Source organism: Diceros bicornis, chromosome 18, assembly GCF_020826845.1.
Source record: "Diceros bicornis minor isolate mBicDic1 chromosome 18, mDicBic1.mat.cur, whole genome shotgun sequence".
NCBI classification, from domain to species: Eukaryota; Metazoa; Chordata; class Mammalia; order Perissodactyla; family Rhinocerotidae; genus Diceros; species Diceros bicornis.
Window position 1 is genome coordinate 24,192,872 of NC_080757.1, and position 23,146 is coordinate 24,216,017.

General features: G+C 38.8%; 1 protein-coding gene across 3 annotated transcripts in view; it reads left to right on the plus strand.

Annotated features, from left to right (window-relative positions):
- AP2B1 (adaptor related protein complex 2 subunit beta 1) overlaps window positions 1–23,146 on the plus strand; it is a 122,258-nt gene that overhangs the window by 67,059 nt on the left and 32,053 nt on the right. For 2 of the 3 annotated variants that reach the window (XM_058560398.1, XM_058560399.1), the window contains exons 15-18: window positions 5,835–5,876; window positions 6,730–6,876; window positions 9,143–9,288; window positions 17,342–17,471. In XM_058560398.1, coding sequence (XP_058416381.1) covers window positions 5,835–5,876; window positions 6,730–6,876; window positions 9,143–9,288; window positions 17,342–17,471 — 465 coding nt within the window. The remainder of the gene's footprint in view (window positions 1–5,834; window positions 5,877–6,729; window positions 6,877–9,142; window positions 9,289–17,341; window positions 17,472–23,146) is intronic. The other variant, XM_058560400.1, reaches the window with a different exon arrangement.

Below are 23,146 nucleotides of genomic sequence, written 5' to 3' on the forward strand. Positions count from 1 at the left end.
TCTAAGCGCTTTTTGTCACGTTCTGTTCCCTGTCCCATCTCAGGAAGCAATCTATTACATCCTTCTACTTTTCTGTTGATATGCCTTTTTTTCCTTCAAGTTAAGGAGTCTTCTGATAATTTTGTATGATCTCAACTCATTTATGCTATTTCACATCAAGTCTATTCTCAGCCATCAGTTTGTTTAATAGCTTTTGCATGGTTACAGATTCTTTTCACCAATTTGGTTAGTTAGATTTTATGATGCTTTTCTGAATAGCTTTTGTGTGTGTGTGTGTGTGTGAGGAAGATCAGCCCTGAGCTAACATCCATGCCAGTCCTCCTCTTTTTGCTGAGGAAGACCGGCCCTGAGCTAACATCTATTGCCAGTCCTCCTTTTTTTCCCTTTTTCTCCCCAAAGCCCCAGTAGATAGTTGTATGTCATAGTTGCGCATCCTTCTAGTTGCTCTATGTGGGATGCCGCCTCAGCATGGCCGGACAAATGGTGCGTTGGTGCGGGCCCGGGATCCGAACCCGGGCCGCCAGTAGCGGAGCGCGCATGCTTAACTGCTAAGCCACGGGGCCGGCCCCTCTGAATAGCTTTTTAAGATCAAATTAAAATTTGCAACCCAGCAGCTGAAAACCATATTGGACTACATAGGAGATGGTGTGTGTCTTCTAAAATCTACAACCCTAATAGGAAAAACACAGATTAATGTTTTTGACACCAGTAGGATTTTGGTATGTTTTATTGTTTGTGATGGGAATCACCATATACTCTTTTTACATCTTTCTATTTTGACTTCTGAATAACAGCACTATTGGTAAGCAATATCACCTGAAGCAGTCCTTAGACTCCCTTCAATTAAATCAGTTCTGGAAAGCATCAAATAAGAGAAGTAGTAACTCCAGACAGGAGCAAAGAAATGTCTGAGTTTAAGATCTACACCTTTAATTAAGAGAATGTCTTCAGTTACTCAAACAGCTCCACAGTTTTAGAAGCAGGTAGGGATACTTTGGACTGGTCAGATATACCTCAAAGGGGCTAATCCAGATTGGTCATTGTGATCATTTGTGGGATTTTTTTGTTTTGTTTTGTCCACTTAGTGGCCATCTCAGTTGATACTGTTTTATAAAAGACTTTTTTTCTTTTCTTGTAGTCAGGCAGACTTGTTCCATTACAAAACCTCAGTCTTGAGACCTCTCTGTATTTGTGCTGTTGTAGCATATTGCCGTTGGATGACGGTGTTTCCTTTTGGTATCTAGCTGAACTAGAGCTGTATGCAGACTGAGCTCTCCAACTTTTGGCTCAACCAGACTCTGCAGCAGAGCTCATGTAACCATGCTGAAATCTCTTTAGTTCATAAGTTAACAATAAGTCACATGAAATCACTGCTTTCCATCCAATTACTGAATTAACAGTGCAACGACACACTATTATGTAGTTCAGCGTGAACTGAGCCCAGTTCAGCACTACTTTGGGCATGGTAAAGTGGCCACTCTTCGGCAGTAGCCAAATGTTAGTAGTATTCTCAGCGCCATTTAATGACTACAACTGCTATGATTTAGAGTGGGAACTGGGGGCCACTATACCACTAACAGAAAATTTGGACTGAGTATCAGCTACAGACCTTCAGGAAAATTCTGCTCGACTTTCAGCATTTGAAATATTCTTTTCCTGAAATTGGCAGCTCTCCTTCCTCATCTTTCTGTGTCCGGATTTGGTTGGCCTCTAGTTGACAATATTTCTTTCATGGGGAAAAGGGCAGCCTCAGCAAGGCAGTCCTGGGAACAGTGGGAGGTAGACAGCTCCAGGAGCCGCTTGAAACAAAACCCAGTATCTGGACACCTAAGATTGAGATTAGAGCCATGCCCTGCACACCTAACCCTTTTCGCTTGGCTCCCACCAGCTCACGGAATAACAGATATCAGAGAATTTTTGCAAGTCCTAGTTTGACTGATTTTGTACACACTACCTGATAAGTAAGTAATACCAAGCAGATGAATCTTCTATGACTCCAGATAATGCCAGCAACTGAACTGAAATGGTTAATGGCTAGTTTGGGCCAACATGACAGCAACTTTCCTGTGTGTCTTTTTTTTGTGTGTGTGGTGAGGTAGATCGTCCCTGAGCTAACATCCATTGCCAGTCTTCCTCTTTTTTTGTTGAGGAATATTAACCCTGAGCTAACATCCGTGCCCACCTCCCTCTATTTTTTGTATATGGGATGCCACCACAGCGTGGCCCGATGAGTGGCACATAGGTCCACGCCTGGGATCCAAACCTGAGAACCCTGGGCCACCAAAGCAGAGCGCTCGAACTTAACCACTATGCCACCAGGTTGGCCTCACTTCTTTTTTTTTTTTGGTGAGGGAGATTGGCCGTGAGCTAACGTCTGTTGCCAATCTTACTGTTTTTGCTTAGGGAAGATTGTCCCTGAGCTAACATCTATGCCCATCTTCCTCTATTTTGTATATGGAATGCCACCACAGCATGGCTTGATGAGTGGTGCGTAGGTCCGCGCCCAGGATCCAAACCTGCGAACCCTGGGCCGCCGAAGTGGAGCGCAGAAACTTAACCACTACACCACTGGACCGGCCCCCTTTCCTGTGTTTTGTTCAGCTTTACAGCTTGCTTTTTTTTTTTTTTTTTCCCTTGACATCTGCATCATCCTGCTTGTCACTGTAGATAGGATAGGCCCCTCGTTGGGTAGTTGGCTCCTATCCTTGATGACATCTCCGTATTAGTCACTCTTGCCTATCACTGTGCTATCACCTTTGTCGTATTTTCAAAAAGGAAGATGATAACCTCCCTTAGAATCTTTTTCGGTCAAAAGCAAAGATGCTGAATAAAGTCTAAATAAGCTACCGTTTTGCTAGTTAGAAAACGTATGTTGGAATTGTCCTTTCTCTTTGCTCTCTGGACATAGCACAGTTAGGTGGACCTTTATATTTCTGGCCATGTGTCTCGAGTACCCTTTGAATCCTGTCCCTGTAAGATCAGAGTTCTTGATTCTGAGTTGAAGCTGAGTTGCGTCTGATATACTGAACACAAACAAAGGAGAATCAGGATTGCTTTCAGTTTCTTCTATGGTTTTGAATAAAACTGACAAGAGCCTGGGGGGGGAGTACATTCAGCTCTTGTCCAGCTAAGATAGTGTTCATATAATACTCAAAGATAATAAGAATGAAATCTCAGAAAATAAGGGCTCTAAATGGACTTTATTTCCTTTGGAAATAACACCACCAGTGAGTGCCGTTTCTCAATGCCTTTTATTGAATTTAGCATATTTGATAAAACTGCCATTTCTCTTCTAGTGTGTTTTTTCTTTCTTGCCATCGAGAATTCCATAAAGAATTCCATCTCTTTCAAGCTTGGATTGTAATGTAAGCCTGGCCAGAAGGGAGGAGAGTGGTTGGGGAGAGAAGGGGTAAGCCTATCAGAAAGTCATAAAACCAAATCAGAGCATCAAGACAGATGAGACGTTTTGTGTCCTCCCCTTTCTTAGAAAGGGTTTTTCTTTCTGCTCAAGTTCTAGCTTCCTTTTTATTTGGGAGTTAGCTCCAAAGATATTTCCAAACAGATAAACGTTGTCTGATTCCAAATAATAGTTAATTCTCTAAGGCAGTGTCTGTACGTTAGAGTCACTGGGAGAGCTTTTCAAAATTCTAATGCCCAGGCTACACCCCAAAACAATTAAATCAGTATCTCTGGGGATGAGACTCAGGCATCAGTGTTTTTTTCAATCCCCACACTGTACACGCACAAGTGGTTGATTCCATTGTGTATCTAAGGTTGAGGACCATAGTTAATGGAGCACAATTGAAGTAGTTATTAGTACTCTTAGAAAGTTTGCTTCTTACTCTAAGAAACCTCCAGGTTTTTATGAAGGAGAAATTAAGAACTAAAGACACCTCCTAATCAGCCTGCCTTTGCAAACTTCTTCTCTATGACTGTTTTTTTTTTTTTTTTTTAAACATATCTGCCCTGTGCGCCAGTCTAACTGGACTGCTCTTGCTTTTTGATCACGCTTTTACAGCCTTTGTTTTGCTATTTGAGAAATAACTCCCCCCATTTTTGCTTTTTATAATCTCACACTGCCCCCTCTTTGAAGCTTCTTTTCATTATCCTTCTGTTCTTCCCGTCAGAGCTTCTCTTTTTTGCTTTAGTATATTCTGTATGATTCTGTATTCATGTTATAAGCCTGGGTCTTACTCATCCATGTATTTCCCTCATTACCTGACATCTTTACATTCCCCATAGTGCCTTGTATCCAGTAAACGTTGTGTAAGTGTTTGTTTGAATAAAAGAAATTTTATGCTTTTCAGATGTCATGCTACAGATGTGCACTATTCTAGAACCAGGAGAAGGCAGATGTGTAATACCTTTTCTGTTTGCTTTCATACTTTTCCAGTTATCCAAATTCTTAGTTGTGATGACTTTTTTATTTGTTTACACATGTGATTTTCATCCCATGTCCAACCATTAAATAGTCTTCAGGAACCAGATTCTGGAAATGTTGGCTTTTTGAGATTTGGAGTGCTCTGTAGCTTATTAGTACAGAGCATGCTTATTAATTCCAGTTATGAAGCACCTGCGAGGGTTATTTTCTGTTATGGTGGAAACAGAATTTTGTCATAGGTCTCACTATTTTTCAATATAGATTATGTTTTAGATTTTGGCAACCCTGTTTTATATATCTGTTCATTGAGAAGACAAATAAATCCTCTTTCTCAAATCCTGAAGACCAATACAGTTTTGTTTTTTAACACAACCGCAGCACAAAAATCTCCAAGTTTCTACCACAGAAGGACAAGACAATAAAGGAAACTGTGTTGTAGAGCAGACAAGGCATTTGGTGATTCAAAGAGGAATTTTAGATGCACAGTGAGAAGTAGGGAAGAGGCGAATGTGAAACTGTAGCAAAAAAAAGGTGGTTTTGCTTTTTAAACAGCACTGTTAGTTGTATGTGTGTTTTACGTTTCTTCATGCCAACTGTTTTCAGCTTTGGTTCTTCTTTAATGCTTTTGTCATGGAAGACTGACTTCAGGGTGGATTATATCAGAGCCCTGAGGAAAAAAAGGCAAGACTAAGACCATGTGGAATTACTTTCCTGTCACCTAGCTAATTAAGTCAGTCTAATTCTCCAATAGTTAGCCTCCTTTTAAATGATCTACTCCAAAGAAATCATAGCATTTCTCCTTAGTAGTATTGACTGTGGGAGAGGTTTGAAGCATTGCATGCCTTCCCACTTCCTCCGCAGGTAGGATATCTTCCTATCCCAGCTGTTTTCTTTCTTAGGAAAGTTCTAAACTCTAAAAATCACTCTTATTCCACCTATAATTTTTGAAGCTTTAAATTGCAGCTCAGTACTCGTTTGATTCTCACCTTCTCAGTGGGGCAGCAGGTTTTGTAGATCAAAGCACATTTTAGTTTTTCTTTGCTTTTCTTTTTTTTTCCCCCTTAAATTTCCTTTTAAAGAAAAAATAAAACATATTCGAAACATTACTGCTTGGAGATAGAGCTTCTTGGAATACGTAAACTCTTTAAATCCTGTTTGGGTTTGTGCCTGTATATGCCAGTGGAAAGATTGGATCTGAAACATCCCTGAGATGTCCCAGCTCCATCTTCTTTCCAAGTTTTCTCAAAACTCCCACACACCATCACTACCAGTACTCAGTTCCCCTAGGACATATTTCTTTGCAATCTAGAATTTCTTTAGGCTTTGGGAGTCAAGTTGAATAGCATGTATTCCCGGCAACTTGGTAGAGCAATTTACAGATTCTATATGGGCATCTAGTACTTAGCTAAATGAACTCTACCTCTCTCTCCTCTCTCTCCTTTCTCTCTTTCAGCTTGGCAGTGACCTTGGCGGGGGCATTGGAGGAAGTCCGGCAGTAAGTGCCATCCGTTTTTTTCACCATGGGATGCGCTGCCCCCTGTTTGATGCCTTTCCTATGCACACATTCTCAGACCAGCCACTGCTGCTATCTAGCACTGCACCAAAAGCTCTGTAGCAGTATATCAAGAGTAGAAAGTAGTGTAGGGTTACTTGGAATCTTTGGGGTCATACACCACGTGTGGTGTAGGGGTGTCTTTAGGGATTGGCACTCTGGTGTCTGCAGAGATCTCTGTCTTCCTGACATTAAAGAGCTAAAGGAAATGGAACCTCCCATCTTGACTGGAGAATACTCTTATTCTCTAGTGTCATCTAGAAAGAACTTGAATCAACTGGACTCAGAGTGAGACTTTCCTCGTAAGTGAGTGATTTTGGGGGGTGTGAATATCCATCTCCCCCAGGAGAGTTTCCTACTAGATATTTATGCCTACATGAGAAAGTAAGACTTGCCTGGACCCAAATGGAAATGGAACTGCTGTCTAAGTTGGATACTTCTCCTCCTTTCTATAAAAACAAACTCTCCCTTCATTAGGGTACCTATAGGCCTTTTGCACAGAATCATGGAAGCTAAAATTGGAAACAAACAGAAAAAATCTTGGATCACTGTGTTTCTGATCCTACTGATTATTCTCTCTTGATAGAACTTCTAAAGAGTGTGTGTATCTTACCGGTGATGAAAAAATAACTGTGATGATTAAAAGGACAAAGAATATACTAATTCAGCTCCTAAGAATATTGTAATTATGGTGTGTTCTTATTGATTTATCAATACTACTAAAATATATAGCAGCATTTTAAGGACTATTAATCTGTTCTTCCTGATCTCCCCCTCTTCTCTTTTTTCCCTGCAGGTGGGACAGTCCTTCATCCCATCATCAGTGCCTGCAACTTTTGCTCCTTCACCTACTCCTGCTGTGGTCAGCAGTGGTCTGAATGACCTATTTGAACTCTCCACGGGGATAGGCATGGCACCTGGTGGTTATGTGGCTCCTAAGGCTGTAAGTAAAGCAATACTTTCTTAATGGACAAGACCTGAATTAGTTAGCTTCTAACATTTGTATTACTTCCGCTGGTAATGAATCCAAGGTTTGTGTCCTTGTTCTAGAGGATTTAAGAGGAAGATGAAAAGTGGCCTCAGACTTAGCAGTAAGAAGCACCATGGCATCCTCATTAAATCTTTTTATAATTAGAGTTAAAATTGTAAATATTAAGTTTTTGAGTTTTGTTCTCTTATTTAGAAATAGTTTCTGGTTTGTCAACGCTAAAGCCAATCTAGTGTAAATCTGATATACAGTGCAACAGCAGTGGGAAAAATATAGCATAGAGAAGTAACATTTTTACTTCTCATTCCTTCCGTTCCCCCTTTTCCATTGGTATTACACATGGATTCTAGCGTGCCATTGCCCAAATTTGGTTTTCCTGGATTTTAGTGTACCTTTTTAGCATTCTGGTTTAGGTTTGTGTCATTTGTGCTCTTCTAGTCTCAGCCTTGATTGATGTCGCGTTCAGATTGAAATTCACATGGGGAAACTCCCTGTAAATGAAGCTTATTTTGGTCCTTGGGAATAATACCATCCAGGCTAGGCTAGGTTTCGTGTAATCTTGCCTTTCTGAGGGACAACGTGCCTGGTTGCTTCCTGAATTCTCTGCCTGCTCATCTGACTCTGTGTGTGGGATCTCTGCTACAGATATGTCGACCAGTTGTCCATTCCAGGAGTCATAACTGTGTACACAGCCATTTCATAGAGTAACCAAAAATAGGAATGAAAACCGAGCCATAGTGTTTTAGCACAGCTTAGTAGTTTTGTTGTGAGGTTACTGTGTTGAATGTTATCCCTGCAGACTTTTAATTACTGATTAAAAGGTTGTCTAACTCACTTTTTTACTAACATTAACATAATATATACAAATGACAAATTTAAATAATACAGAAATAACAGACAGAAAATTGTCTCCCTCTGTCCCCACTTTTCTGTAGATAGCCACTATTAACTTTCTTCTGTGTCCTTTCAGAAGAAAAAGAAAAAGATCACAGATATACCTATATGTTTGTTTCTTTTAAACATATTGTATCAATGGGATATACTGTTTTGCACTTTGTTTTTTCTCTACCACATTCTTTTGAATGGCTGTATCCACTGTCTTGCTGTACAACTTATTTAATCATTCTCCTGTTGATGAACATTTAGAATATTCCCCCCAACCTTTGTTCTTACGATGATGCAGTGTACATCCATGTGTTGTATATCCTGGTATATTTTCGTAAGTATATCTGTAGGGTAAACTTGCAATGTGCTTGATCATTTAAACATTTTAAAATAGACATTACCAACTTACCCTCCAAAAAGGTGACATCAGATTATATTCCAAACAGAATATGAGTGCCAGATTCCTTATATTTTCCTTCATTATTATAGCCTTTTTGAATTTTTGACCCTCTGATAGTTGAAAAATAATATCTTGTGATTGTTTGATTTCATTTCCTTCCTTCCTTCTTTTGTTTTTTTTCTTTGGTGTTGCTAAGTGTATTCTCATATTTATTCACCACCCACTGACTCTTCGTTATTCTGTCCTAGGTAGTCAGAACAGTTGGCGAATTTCCTGATTTTTTTCTTTTTTTGTAAACCAGTACAGTCCAGGAGTATCACAGATTTTGGGGCCAGGGGTGGGTAACGAATGAATTATATAGAGAGAATAGTCATTCAGATTAATTAAGCAACATCTGAGTACTTAACTATTACCAGAAACTATAGCAAGAGTTAAAAATATACGTAAGACATGGTCCTTGCCCTTAAGGAGATTACTGGTAATGGTTTCGGTAATGATAAAGTCTTCAAAGATTATAGACATGCTATTTTCACTAGTAGATTCAGTTTCTTCTCTTTTAAGCCTATTACCAAAGCTGTTAACAAAAAAAGCACATTATACTCATTGGAATTTCTTTTTTCCTTATATATATTTTGTAGCAGTACTCAAAAGCAGTGAAATGACAAAGTTGCACAGAAGATGGAGAAGCAGCCAGGGTTACCCATAGACATTTTTTGTTCTTCTTTTTTTTGGTTCTTAAGTGGTTGAGAATGATTGCAACATTCAGAAAATATGACTTCATCCAGAGCCTTTTGTGTCTAACTTGATATTTATGGTATAAAAATCACCATAATTGCCTAGAGAAGTGACGTCTTAATTTCATCTTCATTTATTCAAAAACAAATAGCATCAAAATAAATCCTATCTGGTTCCATTGGGCTTTATACTGTGTTTCAGGTCTGGCTGCCTGCAGTAAAGGCTAAAGGCTTGGAGATTTCCGGAACATTTACGCACCGGCAGGGGCACATCTATATGGAAATGAACTTCACCAACAAAGCTCTGCAGCACATGACAGACTTTGCAATCCAGTTTAACAAGAATAGGTAAGAAATCTGAGTCCTGGCTTGATCCTGAGCCTGGTATCCAACGAGAAAATGTTCCATTTAATGATTGGTAAAAACTCTCTGGCAGATGCAGGATGTGGATGGAGTGAGCACTGGCTCTTGCCTGTCTCTTCAGTTGTCAGCTTTAACTCTGGGGGCGCTAGGGATTTTGTTGGGAAACTCATCTGTATGGAATGTGGAAACCAGAACTTATATACTGCCTTCTTAAAGGATTCTAGGCCTAGAATGTTTTTACTAAAACGGTTTACAAAAAAAAAACCAAAAACTTAATTGAAATGCATTTATTCATTCAACAAATAATTGTTTAGCATCTGTGTGCCAGACGTTTCTAGCTACTGAGGCTAGAGTAGTGAACCAAATAGATGTGTGTCCAAAGCTCATGTTTTGGTGGGAAAAAATGAATGTACTTTGATTGATGTCAGAAATATAGAAGACAGTCAGTATACCTCTTAACTGAATAATCACATATAGGCTGTGTAGGGGAAGAGGGAGAATCCCCTTCTGCCCTTTCCCTTAAGGTTCTTATGGCTGGCCAAATAATTAACAAGACAGGTTAGCAGGAGAAAATAATACCAAGTTTAATAACATGTATACATGGGAGAAACCAGGGAAACTGAATTTCTCAACACAATAGCAGAGATTCTTGTCTTAAATACCATCTTCAGCCAAAGGCAAAGGAGGATGTTGGCGGTGGGGGGAGTCAGTTACGGGAGATTACCAGAAAAGCACAGTAAACAAGAGTAAGGTTATTATGCAGATTTAAGGCCTAACCTTTCACACTGATAAGTTTTTAGAGATGAGGTCATCCCCGCCTTCTCCCAGCACAGAGAGGGAGATACCTTTACAAATGGAGATTTCCCTTATAAATGTAAATGTTTGTCTGGCAACTCCCAGCAGGGCTGCCCAGAGAATGTGGCCAGGAAGAGACAGAATTTTGATAAGAGGGGCTTGTTGGTGCCTTTCCTATTGTAACATCTATTTTACATTATATTACAGCCATCAGGATAGTAACTCCTTCCTGAAGCAGATCCTCCATGTCAAGTTCCGTAGGCAGTTTGGGAGGGGAAACTCAACGGTTCTTCCTGAGTTTTCTGAGTCTGTATTGTCTTCAGCTCGAAATACTCCGCATAGCAGAGTGGTGCATCTTGGGGTGGCCTGCCCTGAGCACCCTCAGCTGACAGTCTGCTTTTAGCAATGACCTCTCTGCCTTAATAAGGAAGAGAGCATGAAGAAGTAAAATCTTGATGTCCCATAGATCTGAAACGCCACTGGTTTTTGTTGAATTTTGTGGTTCAGGAAACTGGCTGCTAGACTTTGATGGCAGGCACATTCGCTCGTAGAATACAAGGTAGTCGAACTTGTTTCTAACAAGATAGGAAGTGGACCCTCAAAGCAGATTTAATAAAATTTGTCGATGACAACTTGCATCAATGGCTGTCTTAACTTATTTCTAATCATTTGGAAATAACTTTTGTACCCTAGATTTGAAACTTTTGTACCCTGGGTTAGAAATCACTTAAGTATCTAGAAAGTCTGTGTTTACTTCTGTCAAGCCCAGTTATATTTCCAGCCACTTTTTGAGGAGCTGGCTGTGTTGAAGGCCAAGGCTGCTGGGGAAGCTACTGTAATAAAGGCAGTCTGCATAGCCTGCCTTCATACCTTCATTTCTATTTGTCTTTGCTTTTTTTTTCTTTTAAGTAGTCTGATACTTAGGAAAGTTTATATTTTTGTTCTGATATAATTTTTCCTTTATAAAATACCCTTAGTCCCTGCTTTCTATAGTTTATTGATTTCCTACTGTAACTTATATCTTCTCCCCACCCCCATTATCTAATGTCAGTAGTACTCTCTTTCTTTGAATTTACTTTTGTGCTCTTAAGAATGCTTAAACTTCTACTGCGTGGTTTGTTGTCTTTGATCTCCAGTTATGACAGATGAGGCCAAGAGTTGATTCTACTTTCTACCCACTTGCCCCCTTTTGCTCTCATTTTTGTAAATTGTATCATTTCTATATTTCATACTTTTTACCTTGATCCCCATCTTTGTTTTGTCTTGGATTTGTACTCACTGCCAGTCCTTTTAAGTTTCTACTGTCATTTCTTGGATGTCTTCTAGTAGGTTCCTCAGAAAGGGCTCATGAGAGTAATAATCCTTGAATTCTTACATGGTCAAAACCGTGACCTTTATACTTGAAAATTCTTGGCTTAAACCCTTTAAGTATTTTACTCCAGTGTCTTTTGTCATTGAATGTTTCTATCAAAAAGTCAGTTGTGGCCCAGCCCTGTGGCTTAGCGGTTAAGCGTGCGTGCTCCACTACCAGTAGCCCGGGTTCGGACCCCGGGCGCGCACCGACGCACCGCTTCTCCGGCCATGCTGAGGCCGCGTCCCACATACAAAAACTAGAAGGATGTGCAACTATGACATGCAACTATCTACTGGGGCTTTGGGGGGGGGGGGGGAAAGGAGGAGGATTGGCAATGGATGTTAGCTCAGAGCTGGTCTTCCTCAGCAAAAAGAGGAGGATTAGCATGGATGTTAGCTGAGGGCTGATCTTCCTCACAGAAAAAAAAAAAAGTGAGTTGCTGGGGCAGGCCTGATGGCACAGGTGGTTAAGTGCGCGCCCTCTGCCTTGGTGGCCCGGGGTTCGCAGGTTCGGATCCCAGGCGCGCACTGACGCATTGTTTGTCAAGCCATGCTGTGGTGGCATCCCCATACAAAGTAGAGGAAGATGGCCTCTAAGATATCCGTCTAAAGACGGATTTTAGCTCAGGGCCAATCTTCCTCAAGAAAAAAGGGGAGGATTGGCATCGGATGTTAGCTCAGGGCTAGTCCTCCTCACAAAAAAAAAAAAGAAAAAAAGAAAAGTCAGTTGCCAAACTGATTTTTCCCCATATAAGTGATTTTGTCTGGTTGCCCGGAGTTTTGAAGTCCAATAATTTTACTAGGATATTCCCAATGTTGACCAATCTTGGTCAGTTTTTCTTGGAATAAAGTGTGCCCTTTCACTATGTACTTTGAAGTCTTTTATTTCAGGAAAGTTTTCAGAGTTTATAAGTTTAAACTTTTGTACTGTTCCATTGTTTAGATTTTCTTCTTTGGAGAATTATGTATTTATTGGCTCATATTTGTCTATCTTTTATATATACTATTTTTCCCTCTTTTCTTATAAAAATTACAAATATATCTCATTACCTTTTTTACCCATACACAACACTATTATCATACAAGAAAGTATTTAATATCATCAGTTCTTTAATATCATCGAGCATCCAATCAGTGGATTTTCATAGTTGTCTAATGTTTTTGTACAGTTTGTTTTGTCTGAACAGGGTCCCAGTAAGGTCCCCATACATGCCAATTGTTGGTAAGTGTCTTAAGTCTCTTTTACCCTATATAGGTTTTAACCTATATAGGTTCCTCCTCCTCTCTTTTTTCCTTGAAATTTATTTGTAGAGGAAATTAGGTCTTTTATTGGTGGAATTTCCCACAGTCTAGATTTTGCTGATTATGTTTGTAAATTGGAGGCGGATTTATAGGCTTCATCAGATTTATACTGGATCTTCTGGCAAGAGTGCTTCATGGGTAGTGGTGATCTTTTTCTCTCATTTCTGTTTTTTTTTTTTTAATTATTATTTTATTTATTTATTTATTTAGTGTGTGTGTGCGTGCGCGAGGAAGATCAGCCCTGAGCTAACATCCATGCCAGTCCTCCTCTTTTTGCTGAGGGAAGACTGGCCTTGAGCTAACATCCGTGCTGATCTTCCTCCATTTTATATGGGACACCGCCACAGCCCGGCCTGACAAGAGGTGCGTTGTTGCGTGCCCGGGATCCAAACCCGGGCCACCAGCAGCGGAGCACGAGCACTTCACTGCTACGCCACGAGCCCAGCCCTCTCATTTCTGTTTTATGTTATTTGCTTTTTCACGTTTTATTCTCTGTGTCTCTTATTGTGTTTATGATGGTGTCTCTTCTCTTGCTCTTTGTAGCTCTATCTCGGTCACTATAATTGTGCCTTTTCTATAATTTTTCTAAATGAAATCACATAGCATGGAGCCTTTTGCATCTGGTTTCTTTCACTTAGCATAATGCTTTGAGATCTCATAGACTGTTCCATTTTATTGCTGAGTAGTACTCCATTGATGAATATGCCACAGTTTGTTTGCCCTTTCACCACTCGGTGGGCTTTTGCGTTGTTTCCAGTTTTATCTTTTATGACTAAAGCTGCTATGAATATTCGTGTACAAGTCTTAGCGGTGGATATATGTTTTTGGTTTTCCTGGGTAAATATCTACCTAGCACTGGTATTGCTGGGTCACGTGGTGAGTCTGAGAGTTCTAGCTGTTCCATATCCTTACCAATTTTAGCTATTCTTATAGATGTATAGTAGTCTCTCATTTTAATTTTCATTTCCCTCATGACTAATAATATTGAACATTTTTTTCATAAGCTTATTGACCGTTCTTATATCTTCTTTATGGAAGTATCTGCTCAAATCTTTTTATTGATTGATTGATTGATTGATTGTCTTATCAAGTAGTAATAAAAGTTCTTTATATGTTCTAGATACAAGTCTTTTGTCAAATATATGTCTTGCAAATATTTTCTCCCAGTCCAAGGCTTGCCTTTATTTTCTTAACAGTGTCTTTCAAAAAAAATTTTTTTAATTTAAATAAAGTTCATTTTACAAACTTTTTATTGCTTATGCTTTTTGTGTTCTATTTAAGAAATCTTTGCCTGACCCATGGTTAAAAGATTTTTTTTTCTATGTTTTTTAATAGAAATGTTATAGATTTAGCTCCTACATTTACTTTTATAATCCATTTTGAGGTAATTTTCAAATATGGTGTAAAGTAAGAGTCAAAGTAAACTTTTTTTCCATAGTAAGTCTTGAAATCAGATAATATATAAACCCTCCAACTTGGTTCTTTTTCAAAAATTGTTATGGCTATTCTATGCCCTTTGCCTACTGGGATTTTGATGGAGAGTGCAGTGAATATGTAGATCAATTTGGGGGAGAATTGACATCAAACAACACTGAGTCTTTTAATCCACTAGCATAATATCTCTCTCCATTTATCTAACTTTTCTCTGCAGTGTTTTATAATTTTTCACGTACAAATCTTGTACATCTTTTGTCAGATTTAAGTATTTTGAGGTTTGATGTTATAGTAAATAGCATTTTTTCATTTTAATTTTTGATTGTTGCTAGTATATAGAAATAGAATTTATTTTTATATATTGAACTTGTATCTTGCAACTTTGTTAAACTCACTTGTTAGTTCTAGTAGCCCTTTTGTAGATTCCTTATGGTTTTCTTCATAGATAAATCATGTTATCTGTGAACAGAGACAGTTTTATTTTTTCCTTTTCAATGTTATGCCTTTCTTTTTCTTGCCTGATTATGCTACCTAGGATCTCCAGTAAATGTTGAGTAGAAGTGGTAAGAAGGGACATCTTTGCCATGTTCTAATTCTGTGGAGGAAAGCATTCAGTCTTTCACCATTAATGTTAGCTGTAGGTTTTTCATGGAGGTTGAGGGAGTTCCCTTCTATTCCTAGTTTGCTGAACTTTTTTATGAGTGGGTATTATATTTTGTCAGATGCTTCTTCAGCATTTATTGAGATGATCATGTGGTTCTTTTTAGTCTATTAATATATGACAGATTACATTGATTGATTTTTTCCTAATGTCACACCAATCTTGTATTCCTGGAATAAATTGTATTTGTTCAGGATATATTATCTTTTTTATGTACTGCTGGATTTGATTTGCTAAAATTTTGTTGAGTATTTTTTGCATCTGTCTTCATGATGTGGTTTAGTTCATTTCTGACATGATTTGTTCTTTTTTATTACTATTTCTTCCCTGAGTTTTATTGGCTCTCCTTCACCTTCTCCTGTTGTCTGACATGTCTTCCCCAGGTGCTTCCTTCACTGTTGTGTGTTCTTTGGTAGCTGCAATTCCTTCATTAGGTGTATTTTTCCCTTAACTTCGTGTATAAATGTTTCATAATTTCATTTGTTTTAATGGCAAGTTATTTTCAGGTATGTTTTGTTTGTCAATAAGGAAGTTGTACTGCTGTTTCTCCACTTTTTTATAATAGCGTCTTTGAAATAGGTGCTGTGTGTATACCATTTTGATACTATATTTGAATGAGTTGGTATTTGCAAGACTAGCTGTTAGCAGGAGGTTCCTGGAAAAGAGGAAGATAAGCCAGCCTCTTGGTCTCTGCCTCCGAGAAATGCAACCCTGTCTTCCAAGGTGTTTGTTTCCCCGTTAGAAGGTGGTGCTTTTTGAGCTCTGTCACTGCAAACCCCCCTGGGTACTTTCCACCTTCTTTCTTCACGTCAGCCTGTGGTGTTCCCTGTTTGATCCTAGTCCTGCTCATAGCAGTTTATACTCGGAATGGATATTTATGTCACTGTCTGAGGCCTTCTACCACTAGTTTCCTCTGAACTCCCTGTGCCTTCCTACTGCACCTCGAGAGCTTCTCTCGCGAGTTCTGCTGATCTCATTGTGCTTTGGCCACACTTAAATGTAATTTGGAGTTTGCAGGTTTTCTCTGACTTGTAGTTTTGCAGAAGGGGAAGTTGTAGATTTGTAGGGAATTTTTCCCTCTGTATCGTTTCCAAGAGGAGCTATTGGAAGATTTGAAACTAAGCTGCTGCCATGTTTGCATCCCAATATTGACTTCTAACAGAGTTTGTTGACCACAAGAGCAAGATCAAAAGAGCAAGATGGTTTTTTGACCTGTAATTGTTATACCAAAATGAGTGATGTGAGTTCTCATTATTTCATTATTACATTTTGGTACTCTTTTTTTTTAGATTTTATTTTATTTTTTTGGTGAGGAAGATTGTCACTGAGCTAACATCTGTGCCAGTCTTCCTCTGTTTCCTATGTGGGATGGCACCACGGCATGGCTTGATAAGCCGTGTGTAGGTCTGCACCCAGGATCCAAACTCACGGACCCCAGGCTGCTGAAGCAGAGTGCATGAACTTAACCACTGCACCACCGGGCCAGCCCCAATTTTGGTACTCTTAATTTGTAGTTTATCTAGAAAAAGGAAAATCTTTCTTGTGCCATCCTATGTCTCTTGAAAGAGATACTACCTATATAAACTCATATTAATAGTATTTTATAAATATTATAGTCCCATCTTCCTTCCTGAGGCTAATTAGAGCATAAATTCAGTATAAATTTATATCATTCATTTGTTTATTTGTAGGCCCACTTTTCCCTTTCTGCTCCATCTTTTTGAAATTTTATTCTTATGTTTCTCGGACATAAGACATGTCTGCCCTCCCTCATATGTTTTTGTGTTTTATGTAATTTCAGACTCAAGCTTTTCCCATCTCTTTACTATTCTTGTATTATTATTAGATAGGTTTCTGTGAGAAGTCAAACTGGTGGGTACTCATTGCCTACCTTAGGCTTAGAAAGTGGCCAGATTTGGGTCTACAACTTAGCCTAATCGTTTGGAATGTTTAAGCCAATCAATTCTGCTTTACTTAGACTAGGTCTTTCCCAATTATCTGTCCTATGTAAGTGAACAAAAAAGAAAGAAAATGAGAGTTACCAGTAAATAATACTCTGGACTGATTGGGTGGGTTATCAAGCTAGTGAAATAATATCAATTTATTGTACTATATAGGATTGATATTCTTAAGTCTTCTTTCTCCCAGGGATTATCTAAGGAAAGATGTATAAAAAAAGATACTTAGCAAATGTGTTCCTCTAGTGGCATGATAAACATAAGAAACTTTCAGAATCAGAGCACTAGCAAAGCAATTCTATGCTTTTGAATCTTTTCTCCTTCCTCAAATCCATTTAATGGAAAACACGGGTTATGTTGTCACCAATGTTGTAGCAAATTAGAATTGAGCATCTTGGTTCCTGCTGTTCCTTCCATTTAATTTTATTAAAAATTATGTTTCCTTCAAATGGAGTAAAAAGCCATTGAAATTCAAAGATGTGGCTAAATCCTGCCTCCTAATTAACCTCTGGGATTTCTTCATCCTCTCTCCTAGTTTTGGTGTCATCCCCAGCACTCCTCTGGCCATCCATACACCACTGATGCCAAACCAGAGCATTGATGTCTCTCTGCCTCTCAACACCTTGGGCCCGGTCATGAAGATGGAACCTCTGAATAACCTGCAGGTTAGTGTTTTACTTCACTCAGGGGGTACAAGTTGCTATCTTGCCAATTTTATTTCATTTATATACAAAATAACCCCTGTCTCTTCCTTATATTATTATTATTATTTTTGTGTGTGTGTGTGTGTGTGTGTGTGTGTGTGTGTGTGAGGAAGGTCAGCCTTGAGCTAACATCAATGCTAATCCTCCTCTTTTTGCTGAGGAAGACCGGCTCTGAGCTAACATCTATTGCCAATCCTCCTCCTTTTTTTTTTCCCCAAAGCCCCAGTAGATAGTTGTATGTCATAGTTGCACATTCTTCTAGTTGCTGTATGTGGGACGCGGCCTCAGCATGGCCAGAGAAGCGGTGCGTCGGTGTGCGCCCAGGATCCAAACCCGGGCCGCCAGCAGCGGAGCACGCGCACTTAACCGCTAAGCCACAGGGCCGGCCCTCTTCCTTATATTAGATTTGGTCATGGAATAGGGTTTGAAATACCTCTGTGGAAAAAAATTTTATTTTTTATTTTAAAATTTCTATTTTTTAGTTTTATTTTAAAATAAAAGTTATGCATTGACATAGAAAGTTATTCATTCTTTTACTCAACAAACGTTTAGAAACTTTTTCTTAAGACTTTCATAGCGAACTAGAAAGTCATTTATATAAGAATAAATTTCAGTAGATTTATATGGAGGGTATCTTTGAACACACAATCATAAATAGTTAGGTTATCTAGATTTAAATGCCCCATATTAGCATGTATCTGTGATAGGTGTAGCAGCATCTTAGAGGAGCTCAGAACTTTATCAGGTCTGCAAGAGCCTCGTGATCTTGAAAATATTGAATTTTTAAAAATGCTTAAATACTAGCTTAGAGTCTCATTCAGTTCGTCTATTTTGAATTTCTCTTTGAAGTATAAGCCTTCTGGGGTTCAAACAACATGGAGGCAGAGTGGTAAACTTGTAAGCTGAGGCTGCAGCAGCCCTAAAGGATTAGTAAAACAGATATAAGCCCTAGAAGTTGGGGGTTTTAATGCTCACTAGGACAGGAGAGATGGCCTTGGGCAAACCTGAGATGAGGAACTGTAACTGATGTCTGCATAAAGCTGAGTCCCTGGAAGGGCAACCCCCTCAGTGAAAGAGGAACTAGAAAAGCATTTCCGCGAGGGCAGGTCATGAAAAAATTTCTCTCTGACCAGAGTTCTGGGTGGCCTCTTATGAGAAATTCAGGGCTCAATGGTATGCCATACATCATAATATATGAGTATATAGTCCAAATTTATACTAGCTGTGTAGGTGCAGTATTCTCCAAACCAATAAATTAATGTAAAATTGGTCCAGGACTGGTGAAACGTAGGGTACCTGGCAGAAGCAAATGCAAAACCGCCCTTTTGCAACAGTTTTAAACTTTAGGACCATCAGGACTCGCAACTGAAAAGAAAATCTCTACTGAAAGTGAGCTCACAATTTAACAAAAAAAACGGAGAAGGGGATATACTGTGAAGGATAGTCAGAAGACACAGCAAAAAGGAGGATTCGTATTCTCCTTCTACCAAGAACTTGAAACGGTAGAATAGTCTGAATGATACCATAAAATATGTTTAAAATGATTAAAGAAAATTATCAACCATCCACTTTCTAGTCAAGATAGGTGGGATCCCATTGCTCCATCTTCTGGAAACACTAGTGTAAGATACTAGACTGGTAATGAGACATCAACAGTAAAATTACTTGGAGTTAAAACTAACATTCTTCAGTAGTTTATATACCAACACACCAAGCCTATTTGCCAGTTCACTACCTATCTTGTTGCTGCAGTAGTTGACTGCCTCTTTTTCAGCAAAGGGTGTAATGATTTAGAGTGAAGATAAGTGAGTCACAATATAACTTGGCTCAGGCTAGAAGAACAAAACAAGGATTACTGTGCAGATGGAATTGGCTGTTACTATGATGAGAGTAATTTGTTAAGAGACTTTTCCAGCACAGAATCCTGAAGTAACTAACTAACCCAAATCTACATCTGCTCCCTTTTCACTGAAATCTAACCTCCTGTTGATCCACAGAGCCTCAAGCCTAATATTTGAGGACAGTCAGCATGAGTGCAAGAATGCTTTACTTTAGAAGTAGGAAAGGGAATTTAGATTACAGAAACCAGGGCAAATTTTCTGCTCTTAAAATAAAAAAGAAATAGTAAATAAATGAGTGTCAGTTTACTTTCCTATTTGCATTTCCATTTCACATTCGATGAAATGAACATCCCAAATAAGAGAAGTTGAATCTTAGTTCAAACTTGTCCCTCAAAAGTATTGATATGGTATTAGGACTAGCAAGGTTTTGTTTTTACAACTCTGACATTATAAAAAGCAAACTTAAAAATTTTCCATCTAATCAAAATGTAATAAAGCATCTCAGCTTCTCTAGGGAAAAAAACTTTCCATCTGTAGTCAACTACTGATTCTCCAGGTTTTCCCTATGGATTCCCTTCTTTCAAGGATGTCATAATTATGCTTGTTTTCTCATTAATTGGCATTTCCCAATGGAGAAGATAAGCAAAAACTTGAAAAGAGAAAAACTTTTTCCCTTGTGAGCAGCTCTATTTAATGTCTGCTGGTGGAAGTTGAAGCTAATGGCTGGCTTAAGGTGGGTGGGTCACTTTAGATTTCAGCTTTCATTCTGCCCTTGTCTCAGAATGAACAAAAAGAATCAAATCTTAACTCCAACGAGCTTAGACCATGTAGATCCAGATAAACCCAGGTAAAGATTGGCATTTAAACATTATGTTTGAATAATGTTTAAATTCAAGAGCTCATATAGGAAAAATTAGTACTATTCCTAGTACTTTTCCAGACCATAAAATCAGGGGAAAAAAAATATTTCAGGGTTGAAGAAATGAAATTTTGAATGCAGTGTGGGTTTTAGCTATTTTGGCTACTTTCGTATCAATATATAGGACAAATAAATCAAACCTAGCTGCCAGAAGTATAGGGTAATGCTTAGTACAAAAATTTTTCGTTAAAATGCTCATCGAACTACTTATTGACTTATAGTCTGTTTGAAACACTATTGAAAGGTTAAAAAGACACTCTTCCTTTTTTTTTTTTTCTTTTGGTGAAGGAAGATTGGCCCTGAGCTAACATCTGTGCCAATCTTTTTTCTGTTTTTTGTATGTGGAATGCTGCCACAGCATGGCTTGATGAGCAATGTCTAGGTCCATGCCCGAGATCCGAACCTGTGAACCCCGGACTGCCAAAGTAGAGCGTGCAAAGTTAACCACTACACTACCAGGCTGGACCGGCACTGTTCCTTCTTAAAATGTAACATAAATTATACCTTAGAGACAAGAATTAAATGCCTAGTAGACATTTAAACCTAGAGAAAATTTTCTACTGTACAGATGTTGGTTGTTAAAGCCTTTGTGAATCCAACTTATAAATATTACACAAAGTAAAGTTTAGCCTCCCCGTGTTGGGAGCCTCTCTTGAGTTTATTTATATCATATAACTATATTTCTTAAAAAAAAGAATTAGGGGCCGGCCCTGCAGCATAGTTAAGTTTGGCGCACTCCACTTTGGTAGCCCAGGTTTGCAGGTTCACATCCTGGGCGCAGACCTACACCACTCATCAGCCATGCTGTGGCGGCGACCCACATATGAAATAGAGGAAGACTGGCACAGATGTTAGCTCAGGGCTAATCTTCCTCAAGCAATAAAAGAGGAAGATTGGCAACAGATGTTAGCTCAGGGTGAATCTTCCTCAGCCAAAAAAAAAAAAAAAAAAAGAATTGATTCCCTTTATTTAAATAAAACAAAAACCTTAACAAATGTCTAAATGAATTATCTCTAGATGAGTTTTCTCTGACTCTGATATCCTTGTTTTTCCTTTCATCTGTGTTAGTTGCTTAGAAACATTTTCCAAAATACTTCTTCAAACTTGACACCTGGCAAGTGACTGCTTCTTGCAGTCAAGTCTGCAGAAAGACAATAGAATTATGACATAACGTGTTCATCCTGGTCTTTGCATAGATGCTATAGAGTACGCAGAGCTGCTTGGCTTCCTTTTTCACTGGGATGTAATCTCTTAGGAGAACACGATGGCACTGTTCTTTCAAGTTTTAATTTTATCAGAGTTATAAAAACACGGTTTAAAGAGTTCAACTCGTTCTATAGTTAAGAAAAACCCACTCCCCAGCCTTCTCTCCCCCACATGGCTTCCAGTTTCTTCTTCCATAGAGGCAATCTCTCTTGCTTCTTTTAGTTAATATTTTTTATATTTACCACTCTGTCTCTAAATAGCATGCTTATATTACAACTTCTGGATTTTTCCATTTTAGGTATTCCTGTATATCTCCCCACTCATTGCTCTCGTCTATATCCATATTTCCTATCATCCTACTTTCCTGATAGGGCTCTCTTAGAATTTGCTCTAATTGGTGTTCAGTGTTTACATTATTATGACTATATGTACTCTTCAAAGCTGAGCTGTATAGTAAAGTGTAATTATTTTTTTCTCCATAAAACTTTTTGTAAGTAATTGGATATTTACCTGTTAATACCTCTCTCTTTTTGTTTGCCTTATTTTTTGTGTTTTTAACTATAATTCAGTCCCAAATTCTAGTGAGATGAAAATAGTCTCTCAGTTTCACTTCTTGAAGTTTCCTCTGGAGTCTTTTGACCTGCTCCAGTCTGGGCTGATTTTCTTGAACACCTGGAACATAGCTGTCATCCTGGGATCTCCCTTCATCTTCACTCTGGGGATTCATTCCCTTCACCTCTCTTGCATGTTGGGTCTCCTATTGTATTTTTCTTTTCTTGATTTGCTCCCTTGTTTTGATGAAAAACATCCTCCAGTAGCTTCCTGAGTGTAAGTATATAGAAAATAAAGTTTTTGAGACTTCGTGTTTTAAAATATCGTCTTTATCTTCACATTTGTTTGATGGTTTCTGTATAATATTCTGGGTTAGAAGTTATTTTCCTCCTAGTCTGAAGCCATTGTGATTCTTGATCCTTTTCTGTGCCCTGTTCTTTCTCAGTGAAAGTTTGAACGATCCTTTCTTTGTCCCCGTGTTCTGAATTTCACAGTGATGTGCCTCAGTGTGAGTCTCTTTTCACCACTGTGCTAGGTACTCATTGGGCCCTTTCAAAGTGGAAACTTGTATCCTTCACTTCTTGGAATTTGTCTTTAACTTTTTTGTAGATTTCCTTTCATTTCCTCTGTTTCTTTTATTGGAGGCCTTGCTATTTGGATGTTGACCCTCCTAAAAACTTTTTATGGAAAATTTTTAATATTACAAAAGTAAACAGAATAGTGTAATGAGTCCCTGTGTGCCCATCATCCAGCTTCCATAGTTATCAATCCAGGGGCCGGCCCGGTGGCACAAGCGGTTAAGTGCGCGCGCTCCACTGCGGTGGCCCAGGGTTCCCTGGTTCAGATCCTGGGCGCGCACCGACGCACTGCTTGTCAAGCCGTGCTGTGGCGGCGTCCCATATAAAGTAGAGGAAGATGGGCATAGATGTTAGCCCAGGGCCAGTCTTCCTCAGCAAAAAAAAAAAAAGAGGAGGATTGGCAGATGTTAGCTCAGGGCCGATCTTCCTCATACACACAAAAAATAAATAATAATAATTATCAATCCATAGTTAATATTGTTTCATCTATACCCCTATCCACAGCCCTACTCCATATTATTGAAGCAAATCTCAGACATT